General features: G+C 46.5%; 1 protein-coding gene and 1 pseudogene across 1 annotated transcript in view; one reads left to right on the top strand and one right to left on the bottom strand.

The window, feature by feature from the left end:
* Positions 1-136: 136 nt before the first annotated feature.
* On the top strand, positions 137-1144 carry LOC8043257 (annotated as a pseudogene).
* A 1033-nt stretch (positions 1145-2177) lies between these two features.
* Positions 2178-14595, bottom strand: part of LOC8043256 (dual specificity mitogen-activated protein kinase kinase 4) — a 33876-nt gene continuing 21458 nt past the window's right edge. Inside the window, 4 exon segments of the mRNA XM_002416153.5 lie at positions 2178-6307; positions 6900-6945; positions 9337-9488; positions 11943-12017. Of these exon segments, the coding sequence (XP_002416198.4) occupies positions 6182-6307; positions 6900-6945; positions 9337-9488; positions 11943-12017 (399 nt within the window). The 3' untranslated portion in view covers positions 2178-6181.

A 14595-nucleotide genomic window follows, 5' to 3' on the forward strand; every position in this document is an offset into this window, starting at 1 on the left:
AAAAAAAAAGTAAAAACAAACAAAAACAAGAAAAGTATTTTTTTATATATTTTTACTTTAAAACGTTATCTAAAAATCAACAAAATAACAAAACCGGAAGTGACGTCATTTTTTTTCAGCCAATCGGCGTTTCCAGTTTTACTGCCCCGAAACGCTTGTCTGGGGTCAACCACGGATCCCAGGCAGGCTTCTACCCTCCCTCAACCTCCTTTGGATCCGGACAGTCAGGGTCACAGCAAGGAGTCCCTCCCGGAGGGCACCCAGGCCAAGGGTCCGGCGTAATCCTTGGATCCTCGTCGTATGGTGTGCGCGATCCTTGGGTGTCCCCTTCTGGACAAAGACCGTCTGGAGCGGAGGGAATGTTTGGCCCACGGCCCGGTGCCGGCGGACACGAAGAGTGGTCTCCGTCAAGTTCCGACGTGTCCGGGACACGGCCGTACCGACCTCCGTCCAGGGGTGAACAGCACAGCGAGTACGGTCCCGGCACGTTGACCGGGTACGACCAGCGGCCAGAGGGCGGAAGGCCTCCCTATGAACTGCTGGGGACCGGGGCTTCTGGCGAGGCAACCGGAGACCTTGGCTACCCCTCGCCCGGTTCAGGAATCTACGGGTTCGGCCTCAATGGGGGCAGACCTCCGTTCTATACGCCGAGGACGCTGACCGAAGGCAGAGTTCCTGAAGACAGAGCTCCTGAAGTAGGAGCTTTTGATGTCGGAGCCCTTGAAGTCACAGCCCCCGACGGCAGAGCTTCAGAAAACTGAGCTCCCAAAGACACATTTCCCAAAGTTAAAGGACCTGGTTGAAGTTCCAAGTTTCCCGTTAATAAACGTTCAATGACAAAAAGATTCACCAAAATGAGAAAACTCAAAATCTGTAAAAGGTCTGAAAAAAACAAAAAAGGAAGATTAATTTTAGTTTGTGAAGAAAGAGAGCTTGGGTCAGGAAACGCATTGCAGCAAAAATGAAAGCTGCCTAGTAGGTAATGGCCCAGTGAAGCAGAGGCAAGAAAGACTCTTTAGAGTTGGCCCCTTTTTCTTAACTCTCTTGTCTTGGCAGACCATTTACAGCAGTTAATTTGCTTCGATGTCAAGTAGTCTTTGTTGGATGCCGCGGAGTGACAAAATAAAGCTTGTTTCACACATGACCCCATGCTTCTTTCATTGCTGTACTACACACAGTTGGCCACAGACAAGCAAAACAAATTTTCAACTTGAACATTTGATTCGAAAACCTCGAATTGCTTAAATACTTCCTATGGAAAGATGGAAATGTCTTTTTAGGACAGTACAATGTATAATAAAAACATAAGGGCATTTCCTTTAGTTAGAGTGATACTCCTTATACATTCACTAACTATATTGGGAGTTAAAATCACAATGGTAATTAAGACAAAGCTAAATTATTTTCTGGAAGTGATCAATGTAGTGATACGCATTGTACTAAAATATCTACCATATAATATTGTGCATCCGCCCATTTTGCACCAAGTGCCCACCCCCAAAATTTTAAACATCTGAAAAAATATGCACAGTACATATATATGTAAAATTTATGACCTCACATGTCCCCATCCCCTTTTTTTGCGATTATCTTCAAATTTTGAGTTGGTGCTTGTTCGGTTAAACTGATTAATGATAGTGAAATTGGCAGTGGACTAATTTCGCGTCCTCTCCTGGCACCTCCTTCGCAGTGCATTGCTCAGTTGGCAGAAGAGCGGTGGACCCAAACAGCAGGTCGGGCATCTGCCCCACTGTGAGCGGGGTGGGGTCTTCCAAGAATGCCGTCTGGGGGACTTGCCGGTGGAGAGGAACACAGCCCCTGCTATGGCTGTTGGCCGCACCACCTCAACTTAAAAATGCACTCAATGCTGCAACATTTGTGTTGGAACCCACAATGGTGAAAAACTAGAGGGAATCAAAATTGTAGTTTGTTGCGAGTTAAGAAACGCAAGAAAAGTCCCTTCCAGAAAGCTTGAATGGATGGAGGGGATATAGGAGCCGGCTGACTGGCGGTTTCCTCCTCTCCAACAGCTTTGCTAATGTGGAAAGAATGGAGGCCTTTGTGGGAGGTTGTCCCACATTTCTTATACTGCAACAGACTACATCCCAGACTGAATCTCCAATTACAAACGTATAGTGGGGTACACCAAAAACAAAAAAAAAAAGAATGAACCAAGATTTGTTCCAGACTAGATCTCGCTTTATTCATTCACTGTTTCCTCTCGGTGCAGCTTGCTGCAAGCTTGTCCCCGACGGGAAACCGTTGCAACGCCAGAGACCCTTTGCCATGACATTTGAAGCAGAGCAAACGGCACCCTTCCGGCCTATTTCGGACACGCTTTCTGCTGCGGCTAAGGTCTAGGCGATGGCGGGCGACGCATGGTGGAAGGACGTGCACTCTGGGCCGGGCCCCGTGAGCGAAAATTGGCGACTTTCGGTGCGGGCCGTGGCAGGCAAAGAGGAAAACCAAACGGCGACGGGCAACGTGAGCCTCACGCGCATGCTGCCAAAGCACCGCAAAAGTCAATGAGTCCGTGCTGGAGGATAGGCGTTCACAGGAGACGCCCTGCAGTTTTCACCTTGCCAGTGACTACAGTTCCTTCCTCCAAAAAAGTTGCATCTGTGCCTCAAACCCATTTCGGAATGAAGTGCGGCACAGCTACAAAAGGGTCAGCAAAATCGAAAATAAAAAAAAGTTGCACTTTAATAACGCACAATATGCGGGGAAAAAAATATATATATTCTTCCTCAAGTCGCTTGCACGGTTGTAAGGAAAGTAAAGAGGGATTCTTACTAAAATTCACTTTGATACAAACTGAATACTCGAAAATATCATCGCATCCGTGACAAACAATCGCTACGCTGTAAAATGTTTTAACAATAAGAGAAAAACAAAACTGAGCAACACTTGCACATTTTTGTAGCCTCCACTTGCGGTGCAATCGGTGCAACTAGTGGTGTAGTGAGTGGACTGCGAGCAAGCCTAGAACCCGACAGATCACGCCGAGAAGAAATATGTAAAAAAGTTGTTCTGCACTCGTTGCACTAAAAGCAGAAACAAAACACACATACACCCACACACACTTTCTTCGGCTTTGAAAGAGGCAGACGTCAAAACGACTCTGCTTCGGTCTTCTGTGCTCGTAATCGTGCGTAAACAAGCTGCTACCGACGGTGGGAGGAACAAAAACCGCTGAGCAGGACTCGTACGAGTTTAAAAGTGATGCAATCACAGCCCAAGTTTGTGGGCCATCTCGGTCAAGCCAATATAGATACCTGGCACTTACCGTATTTACTCGAGTAATAGACACACTATTTATGAAAAAAAACCTGAGGGTTCGCTTTTCCGCAGAGCATGCGAATTGCCAGTCGCCGCAATTGACAGCATGATTCCAGCGGTTTACAGGACAGAGATAACGTCTTTGCGCAAAGATGCCATCTGTGAAGATTGCATTTGTGTGGAGAATCGTGTTCTCGGTCCAGCTATTCGCTATGTAATCTATACGCAATGCGATGATTGGGTATACTATATGTGTTTTGCGGGAAAGCAGGCGCAAGGGCCTTGTTTATAAATAGTGTGGCTATTACTCCAGTGAATATGGTAGTCCAATCCAAGCCAAGACCATCTCTTCTCTGCCATATGAATTCGATTGGCTTTTCCCAAACATCCCACACCCACTTTGCAACACACACTTTATCAGTAAGGCCCATAAAAACAAAACTCCATGGTCAGCGCAGGCTACGGAACAACCAAACTGCCGCACTCTGTACTACTTGCGTGCTAAAAGTTGCTGAAAGAATGCGCGCCACATTATCCTTTGTTTGGAGACTAAGCTTGCACGACTACTCCGAGAACGTTCGGAAAAGGAGTGTTTGATTACACGAGACTATTTACAAATGTACAACACCGCGGGGTCCTTCAAGACGTCGCAGATTCGGACAAACCGCCAGTCACCCGACAAGAAGCACACAGACGTCAATCTAAGTACGACGCCTACTGAAAGCGGGCACAGGTGGCTGACGACTGCGTTCGAGAATCCCTCTCAAACGACCCTGGGGTAACTTCCGGTGACAACCCATCTGTTTCAATAGTCAGTGAGAGTCACTAAAGCTAAAGGTTTCGCAAATTTTTGTTGGCGACAAAGGTTCTCGAGGATCGAGCGCTCCTGGTAAGGTCTCGAATCAATCTCGGTCATGTGACTATGGGTTTTAGGGCCACGAGGGTGGAATGAATGAACGCGGTCGCCGCCGAAAATGGGCCGCACTAGTGGAAGCAGACGACGCACAGAAAAGGTTTAGGGATGCTCGCGAGAAAAGAACGCTCCCAAACCGAAGAGTGAGCAATAATGGGAATGCTTCGAAACCATAGAATGCAAAAAAACAGTCCTCAAGAACCCCATTGTTACAAAGTCCACGAAGCAATAAAGAAAAAAAAGAGGTGCTCGTTAACACAATGGACGGCAGTGACATGAGAAACAAGGTTGGGCAAGAGGCTCGCGCCTCCTGCCGCCGTCAAAAAAATTATTATAAGAGTCCAAGACAAGGGGATCTGCCGAAAAAGATCCACTAAATGGAGGTCTCTCACCCGCAAAGCAACCGACATCCGTAGATCAGTGTCAATCATGGAAACTTAAGAAAATCCGCCTCAACAAGCTGCGCCATCGGCCAACCCATCTAGAAGATGGCACAGCAAAACTGAAACAATTGTACCTTCTGCTATGTCCTTAAGAATAAGGTTTGCTGAACACTCCTATGGATGCAAATAATAATATAGTGGTAAGCAGAGTTATTAAACTTGGGTGGAATTTTTTTTTTCTTAGAGATACTTAATTTGCCATCCCAACAACTTGTCAGTTTTTAATCCGTTTCAAGCTTCCCACCCCAAGAACATGATGTTTGTTACCACAAACCCTTGCAAAGGAAGTGCTAGACACATTCACACTGAGAACCAATCCAAAATACAAGATGTTTGGTCATTTATAAAACGCTTTGTCTGTCGAGGTCCAACACTACAAGACAATGGAACCAAAGAAAAATGCAACGAACTTCAGAGTTGAAGCCTTGTGCAACATTTCGCTTCCCAAGGTCGCAACGGCCTGAACAACCACAAACGGGCAATATGCAAGTTATTCAAAAAGCTCAACCTTGTAGTCAAGGTCGAAGCCAAGTCAAGTTAATAACTGTAAGATCCCTTTTCTCTTTGTGCAACCGTTACAAGCATGAACAATGGCTATGGCACCAGCAAGCAATGGTGCAGTTCACAAGCCCATAACAAAATCAATTTGAGAATAAAAACAGTAAAATAATAAAATTAACTGACATTGCTTAGAAGGAACAGTCGCATGAGAGAATTTCATAATGGGTATGTTGGCATCCTCTGTCCTTCACGACCTAATGGTTGAGGGGCCAAAGTGGAGTGGGCTTGGCTTCGCCTACGACCAAGCCAAACTCCCCATATCTGTCGGCGGTTTTCACACATTCAAGTCATACTATGGCATGCCTTCCTGGGACGAAAAAAAAACTCAAAAGAATGGGCAGTACCCATACCTCCTGTACCCAGGCCCATGGTACCTTCGTCCTCGGACCCAAGTCCTTGGTACCGTCCATGGCACCTAGGTACCGGGGATTTAAGTTCACAGTACCCAAGCCCATGGGACCTATGTTCACAGTACCTAAGTTTTTGTGACAGTGTTCATAATACCCAAGTCCTCCGTACCTATGTCCACGGTACCAAATTCCCCAGGATCGAAGTTCATAGTACCCAAGTCCCTGGGACCTAAGTTCATGGTACAGAAGTCCATGGTGCCTGTCCCCAGGACCTCGGTCCACAGTAACCAGAACCAAAGTTCACAGTACCGAAGTTCATGGCACCCAAGTACCTGGGACCTAAGTCCGCAGTACCCAAGTCCTTAAACCTAAGCACACAGTACCCAAGTTCCTGGGACCTAAATTCATAGCATCCAAGACCACGGTACCCAAGTTCTCAAGATCGAAGTCTGCAGTACCCGAATCCATGCGACAAAGCCTGCGGGTCTGCAATCCGGTTCTTCCCGGTCCGTCTGTGGAATGCGGTCTTAGAGGGTGCCACCGAGGAAGAGACGGGTTCGGGAGAGGAGGGTGAGGCCGACGTCGCGCTGTCGCGGGTGTGCGTTGGAGTAGGAAGGCCCGGCGGCTGCTGTTCCCTAACAGGACGGCGGAGACTCCTGCGGCGCGGCTGCCGTGCCGCCGTTCATCTGCCCAAAGATGTTGCTGATGTAGAAGGCCACGTCCACCGTGTCGCACTCCGCGCGCAGGATGAACGGGTGGTCCTGGAATGGGAAAGGACACGCCATTGTGCAGCCGCGAGACAAGCAGACGGCGCAAAAACAATAGAATGCACATGCGATGCTTGAGCTCTGTCGAAATGCGCAGAATCAACCTTGACTGCAGAGCTATTCGAATTTCCTCATACTTCTGCACTCTTTCGTTCGCTGTGCTGCTGGAAACGAGTCAATGTTGTGCTTTTTACCTGCAGGAACTTACGACAGGAGCGCTATCAATGTCCTCATTGCACATACACAAGGCACAGCTCGAACAAACAGTGGCACCGGGTTCGCAATTTGGAGTGCTCTCTCCATTGTGTGCTCGTCGAGAGCACTCAATATCTGCCAGGCTCGCCACGTGAAACGTTCCGGGAAGGAAGAATAACCCAAACAAAACAAGGCCTAACTCTTGCAGTCAACAGCCTTTTTTTTTGCATGGAGACAGTTCTAGGGGACAAGTGCAACTTAGCAGTATGCAACACTGAATGGGCCATAACATCAGACAAGCACGGGATAACTAAAAGTGAACCACCGTGTTGCTTGTCTATGCCGGAGGTCGAGAGACCGGATGTCACGTGACAGGGGGCATCCAACTCACCAGCAGTTTCTTGTACTTGGGCCTCACTTGCTCCTCTTTGATGAGGCTATCACAAAAAAGAAAAAAATGAAGCATTTTTATTAACATGTTAACATCTTCAAATCAAGTCATTAGATTGGCATGCAAATGAGTTCCTGGCCCTTGTTTCTCATACCATGTATAGGGTGCAAGTAAAACTGTTGAAAGAAAACTAAAACATAAAAACAAGGTTGTTTTATTTTCTGCAACATATCACAATGCAAGGATGAGAGAATGATAGGGAAGCAGAAAGATGACAGCACCGAAAAAAACCCTGAGCAATGAAATTCGCACTGTAACAAAGCTTCTGATTCTTCAGTATAACTTCATTATACTGAGTTATAAACAAACCATGAAATTGGTGGGTTATTTCGCTTTGGTTATCTGGTATTCAGAATCAACACTTTACATTTATGAAGCAGAGAACAAGTTATTGCCAAAAGAGCATTATTACCCTTACTTAAATGCAGGTAGATCAACACCCAGGGAATGAGCAATCAGCTTAGCCAAGCTCGCCAGAGATAGAACAGAACGGGGCCGCAAGCCTCAGAAGTAGCAATGCAGGCGAAGGAAAACAAAAAAAGGCTGGAGGTACACCTAAGCACTTCTTATGAGTTGTGAATGCGAAAGCATGCATGTCGTTCTTCCACTCCCTTATTTCGTCTGCGGCGGACTGGTGTGGACAGCCAAGTGCGCGCTCTCCTCGACGGCCAGACGCTTCGTTTTACCGGCGCACTGGCGGCGCGGACACGGAGCACCGTAGGGTGGCGGTCGTCAAAACTGACGCGCAGCCGCCAATGGGAGCCTCGTTCCTCGGAAATATGACGCACATGACAGCCAATGGGACCGAATCCGAAATCCATCAGATTTCGACTTCACTGCGCTTTATTGGGAGCAGGGAAACTAGATGCCATTTGGCTAGGCTTTTTGCACCATTTCAAAGCTGGGAGCCATCAGATCGCGGCTTCACTTGGCTTTATTGGAAGAAAGGAGTTAAAGAGACAATGAAGACAATTTTTTTTTTTTTTTTAATGGTGTTTTAATGCTTTTTGGGAACATAGCATGCCGCCCAATTTTTTGTAGACATTTGTGACGCGTATTTATGTGCCTACGAAAGAAGTAAAGAAACCGAAACTGAACAATCTTTATTCTCGTTTCTGGGCCTCCGAAAACGGAGGTGACGTAGGGAGTGACGTCAAGTGTGAATAGTCGGTATCGGTAGTATTTAGGAGATCGAGACTCTGGCTACCGCGGTGGGTTATAGCAGCGCGGTGGCGCGGTCGTTGCGCCGACTGTCAACATGGACGAATGCCGCTCTCGCGAGTGAGTTCGAGCTTCCGTTCAGTGACCGAACACCAACGGAACGGGAGTACGTGTGTGGCGGCCTCTGCCATCACCCGACGGAGACCGCCCAGACGGCAACGAGCGGCCCGCGTGCCGAAGGACGGACGCGGGTTAGATGCCGAAGGGAAAGCGGCAGCGATCCCGCGGTTCCGAGATACGGTTCCTCCGCGGACTTCCTCTTTTCGTCGTCAAAGAACACGAATAGTAACCCACTCGTGAAAACTAGCGTTACCCGAACGAATACTGGTCTTCAGTCGACCGTTAGAACAGCCATGTACAGCTACCATTTTGCAAAATCTTTCGAGTACCATGTTCTTTTTTAATTTTATTTTGTTGGCCCATAGTTGCTCGTTGTCGGTTTCGCGTCCAGCGCAGCAAAGAAAAAAACAATGATGCTGCTTTATTTACGGTTTAGTAATCATTTCCGATCCGATTTATACTTTTGATGGTTATTCAAGCGGAAATTAAAACAGTATTTCTAAAAATCGTGAACCAAAACGTGACCGAGGGCACGTTTCTCCTTTTGACCAATCGCTGACGCGTCTCTTGTGACGTCGCGCTCCTTGGCCCCGCATCGGTCACGTGAGCTCCGCTTCTCCTGGCTTCTCCCGCAACTCTTGGGGGCGTCGCCCCAGTCGATCCCGGTGCGATTATTACCGCGACTGTTTAATTGATTTGCGCGGCACACAAGCGCCGGTTTCGGCTGAAATTTGGGCAACGTGGCCCGAGACGTGCCTGGAACCCAGTTCAATCGCCAAAAAGGTCTCCGAAATTGCCTTCATTGTCCCTTTAAGGTGCCGTTCGGCACGGCTTCAAAGCTGATGATGTCGGCTCACTATATGGGACCCCCCAGTTAATGCTTTCGCATTAAAAATAAAAAGGCTGAAGCGGCATCTTATAAGTTCCACCAGGCTCCCAGGGATGACCTAAAGGCCCGCTCCGATAGACAGACATGTCAGTCTTTCAGCGTGCGACGGTTTCTGGCAGATGAAAACAAAGTCTTTCAGTTGCTACCATCTTTTTCAAAACGCGGTTGCGTCGACAAGAAAAAAGGGCAGCACCCGGAGGGCCTCACCAGGTGTTGACGAAGTCGACGAACTCCATGGTGAAGCAGTTTCCGTTCTCGTTGGGGCTCAGCTGCGGGGGGTCCCCCTGCACAACCTGGGTCAGCTGCTCGAAGACGCTGTTCCACTTTGGGTACGGGAACCGCCCCGTTGCCACCTCTATCTGCACACGAACGAAGGAAACGTCTACGTTGAAGAAATGACCGAAGAACGACCGTAATGCCGTGGCAACGGAGAGATTGCAGAACTGTCAAAACGACGGGGGCGTAAGAAAGACGAGGGAACAGCCGCACTGTAAAAACGACTAAAGAACAGCCGTAATGCCACACTGGTGGAGGAACCGACGTAATGTAAAAATGATAAGAAACCGTTGGAATTAGTGGCACAGCAAAAGGAAAGGTTTTTGCCTCCCCCCCTCCCCCTCAACTGAAATTCAGCCGACCCTATAATGAAGATATGAATTTTGACAGCAACCCCATCAATTCAATTCAGACATCCTCCTCCCCCCTCAGCCTAATGTAAAAATGAAGAACAAGAGGGCCATAATGTTCGAACGGCGCAGAAATGGCCGTAGTGTCGAAGCGCACTACTACCGTGTTTGCACGATTCTAACACCCACTTTTATCGCCAAAATCGGTCCCGAAAAACTACATGTGCATTACAATCTAAACCAAAAACCGAAACTCAAGAAAAGTGCAATGCTCGGTATAAGGTGGCTAGCCTCATCGCCATCATGGCCGTCTGCTTACATTCGCCATTTTGGTATCCGTATCACGCGGATTCTCCCGCGACCACGGACTCTGTGTTTGTCGTTTTGAAGATGGAAAAACAAAACAAAATTCCGCTAGGAGGCTTTATTTAAATGAAAGGCCATCACGCTGGCGGAAAAAGATAACAACAGAGCAGCACCGTGTGGCCTCGCAGGTCCAGCGGGTGACAAGCTTGCAAAGTGTCGTTTGGAAGACGACCCTCCCAAAGCCTACGGCCACTCATTCGTACGTGCGTAAGAAACGTGGCACAGACGAGAGCAGAGATCACTTCTGTGGTCAGCGAAGAACCAGCGAACAACTATGGCGACTAGTGCATGGCATTCATTTTTGTGTTGGTGTGCATTTCAATAAATCTGTTCCTTGAGGTATATGTTCAATCTTCGTTATTTTACGTGCGCGATAGAATTGGCAGCAATTTACTTTTTGATTATCCGTAAGCTAAATCTTCCTGCGCGTAGGAATTGGGGGCGCATTAGAATCGTGCATAAACGGTGTATTCCCGGCAATCGTATCCGTGGCATACCGAATACACTAGACAAAAGAAATTCCCCGCTGATGAACAAGGCCCGTTCACATGCTTTCCTGCAGTGCTCACACAAGGCGAATAGTTGCGTTTCAAGCAACAAATTCAGCTAATAACGAGGTTGAGAAAACAGTTATTTGCAACAACGTGACCTGCGCCGAATCTTGGAGAGTGAACTTCGCGAGGCCCGGGGTCCATTCGAGCTCCGTTCACTCTTGATTTCGCAGCCTTTGGGGACCGGGACCTACGCTCCATGCTGTAGCCCTAAACCGGATTACAAGCTTTTCCAAAACTGTCAGGCATATCGAGGTATGGTAAGGTGTTCAAACTTTTATCGTCTGCAATAGTGCGCATATTTTCTGAACGGTTGATTCCCTGTCACGTCACTACGAACTGACACTTTATCAGAGAAAAAAAAAAAGCACCCCTGACCTCGTGCACAACTGCCCACTGTCTTTTCTTTTCCATCTCTACTTTCTGTGGCTGCCGTTTGCGTTGCAAGTATACCGACGCCTATTTACATTTGTGTTGCAGCAGCTTTTTGCCACAGACTTTTCCCTTCGTTGAAGACAAAATAAACATGCTACTACTCCCATTTGTGCAGAGAGACACTGGAGAGACAGATGATCACAATGGCAGGTATTTGAAGAACAACTCCGGTCCAAAACAAAATAAATGACCGGTACTGCTTTAGTGGCACGAAATATGATTACAACCGAAATATTACGTCAAAGTGAAGCCGCAGTGAAGCCACATACTCCACTAAAACCGACTTCGAAGATGCGACCACCTGTCCTTTAGCGGGCAGCAAGCGCTAAAGAACAGCAGGGGTGACGCGCCGGTGCACCTTTTAGCCAAGGAGCACCGGCGCGTTAACCCCGCGACGTCACATTGTGGCCATACGGCTGATGATCAGTGTTGCCATCCCTCTAGCAGATGGTTTCGGTTTCGCCGTAGACGCCCGAAACCATACTTTGAGCCAGAATATTTATAAAACTACAGCATTAACAAAATAAATAAATATACATCGTAATTCAGAGACAATGTCTTGGCCGAAAAACAGTCGTAATCCCAAATTAATAAATATTAACTGGACTTGCCCTACGAGACGGATTCTCTCATTTTTACGCTCTCTTCTCCGTCTAAATAGTAACATAAAAAAAGAAAATATGTAGGAGAAACAACTGGGTACAGAGCTGCCTAGAAAAAGAAAGAAGCAAAAAAACTTTGAATCGGGTTCCACCTGCGGCGATTTTCGAGAGCTGGAAGAGTGCCGAGGAACCGAGACGGGTGAGCTGGACGGAGGCTCTTGGGGCGCACTCACCAAGGTTATTCCAAGGCTCCAGACATCCGACCTGACGTCGTATCCAATGCCCCTGGCCGGGTCAATCCGTTCGGGCTGCACGTGCGTGGAAAAAAAAAGAAAGGTCAGGTCTTGACTCTAGCACCCTCGGAAACAAAGATTGCAAAGATTTCAGGCCAAGCGAGAGATTACACGACTGTCGTGCGACCCTTTCCACTAGGTCGTGTGTCATCCGACACGTGATGCCTGTAACTTTCACAAATATTGCAAATATTTTCGGATGAAAAAAAAAAAAAAAGTTGCTCGTAAACCAGGTACTGTAAACAACTGAAATTTTTCGAAGACCTAATTTTTGAGAATCGAAAAACATTGCAAACAATGGAACTCACAAATATATCGCCCCGTGGTAACGAATACAAAAATCTCATGCCCGTGAATTATTCCCGGAACAAATGATTTACGAAACTCACTAAACATTGAACCCACGAAAATAAATTTGTTTACAGTAAGCATGTGCCCTTTAATAGAACACATGCAAAGGAAAAAACCATTTTTTAAATAACCTAGATGGAAAAAGAATGTCATAAAACAAACTTTCAACGAAAAAAAAAATTTTAGAGCTATCTTTACGACACACAACGAATTTGTAGCTGGCACTTGCAGGAGCCGCCACTGGTCACTTGGTAGACCTGTAAGTCGCTGCCGCGCGCCAAGTGTGGCGCGCCGCCAGGCACATGCGTTTCTCTATACGCCGCTGCCGCCGGAAGAGAATTCTCCGGCGCGCCACCATTGTCAATTTCTGACCTTTGCACAGGTCCATAACGTGGTGCTTGCACTCTTTTAGGAGCTTCCTTTGGGCTGTAAAAGTTACTTTTAATCTTCCGTTTTTTTGTTGCACTTCAAACAAAGATTAATAAGTAACGTTTCAGGCCCATATGAAGCTCGCGAAAGAGTACGAGCGCCACGTGACCATAGCAACCAGTACCCGTGACCATAGCCGCCACTTTTCCGCGGGCTCTCGCGGGTGCCAGCTACAAATTCGTTTTGTGCCATAAATATGGCTGTGAAAATATTCTTTTTCGTTGTAAATTCAATTCATGACATTCTTTTTTTCATTTAGGCTTTTTTTAATATTTTTCTTATTATTATTTTATTATTCACTGACACATCAAAATCACATTTCTTTTTATTATCCGAAACGATTGATAACGATGCCGGGACATTACCCTAAAAATTCGAAACTTGAGAATTCAGTATTTCTGAAATAAAAAAATAATTTCCAAATGCCGAATTCGAAGTTCCCGCGCGATCTGCGCCAGTGCAGTGACGTCAAATATTGTGTAGTCCTGCGAGCCGACTTTCTTTCACGCCTCTGCTCCAAACTGTCGTTGGCCGTTGCCACCGCAACCCGAAGTGAGGCGGCGAGGAGTGAGAGAGAAGGGCACCAGCTAACCGGGAAAAACCGGTTTGGTTTCCTTCGTGCGGGCCGTGCCGCCTGCCTATCGGTGTGAGCAGACGACGCTTGACGTCTGAAAGGCTGCCCCGGCAGTGTTACAACCGAAACTACGGTACATAGACACCAACCCCGGTTGTTTTGACCGTTTGACAATTTTCTTTTTAAGTCTGAGCGGTCGTCAGGCACCTAAAAAAAGACCACTTCGTCCCAATTCCCCGATCACCCTCTGCTGTGCGCGTCGAGCGCTGCCACGTTTTCCGAGGGAGGATACAAATCCAGGAGGCGACTGTAGTGCGTTCACAATTACGTTAAAAAATATGTTTTACGATTGCCATTATTAAACGTTATGAAATGTTGCCTACAAAGGTTCTAAATTTCTTCATGGTTTTTGACGTCACAAATCAAAAGAAGCAAGGGGGTGAGGAGCGGGAGAAAGGCGCCAAAAATAAAAAGGTGCACGCGCGCGTGGGGAAATTTCTTTTTTTGCGATACCACATTTTTTTGCGTGTTTATGACTATAACTTGCATTGTTTTAGGCAATAAAAAAATATGACCTTTGGGGTGTCAGCACCTTTTCAGAGGGAAGCTGGCGTGGAACCTAAACTTATTTATGTAAGAGTTATCTCTATGAAATTTGCAGGGTACATTTATATCACACATATATGAGTAACTGCTAAGTTTCATAAAGCTGTGCCCATTAGCTCTTATTTCACAAAATTGTTTTCAGTTTAAAACACAGTGGGAATGTGAAATTTAATACAAGCATTCCTAGATAGGCACCCCAGGGCATGACAAAACCCTTTTTATTCATTTATTTTCAAAAAAAAATTTTTGCACAACAGTGAATTTTACATTGTTGGCCATATCCTAATCCATCAAATTTAATTAGAGCATTATGAAATTTTAACAGAAATTTAAAAAAAAACGAAACTTGTCATGCCCATCTTACTGGGCGCGACTTTGTCGTGCCCAATAAGATGGCGCTCGCCGGATAAATTACGCACGCCAGTCTTCAGATCCGTGCACTACTAAACACCGAAATAAGTACAGTAAAACCTTGTTATAACAAAGTTAAAAGAGCGGTCGTAATTATTTCGTCATAACCATTAGTTTGTTATAGCCAATGTCCATTTCTTCCCACTATTAGCAAGCAAAAGGAATTATGATTGCTTTGTTGTATCCATTCGTTTGTTATATCCCACTTTGTTATAACGAGGT

The sequence above is a fragment of the Ixodes scapularis genome, unplaced genomic scaffold (assembly GCF_016920785.2).
Source record: "Ixodes scapularis isolate PalLabHiFi unplaced genomic scaffold, ASM1692078v2 PGA_scaffold6__148_contigs__length_123643588, whole genome shotgun sequence".
NCBI lineage: Eukaryota > Metazoa > Arthropoda > Arachnida > Ixodida > Ixodidae > Ixodes > Ixodes scapularis.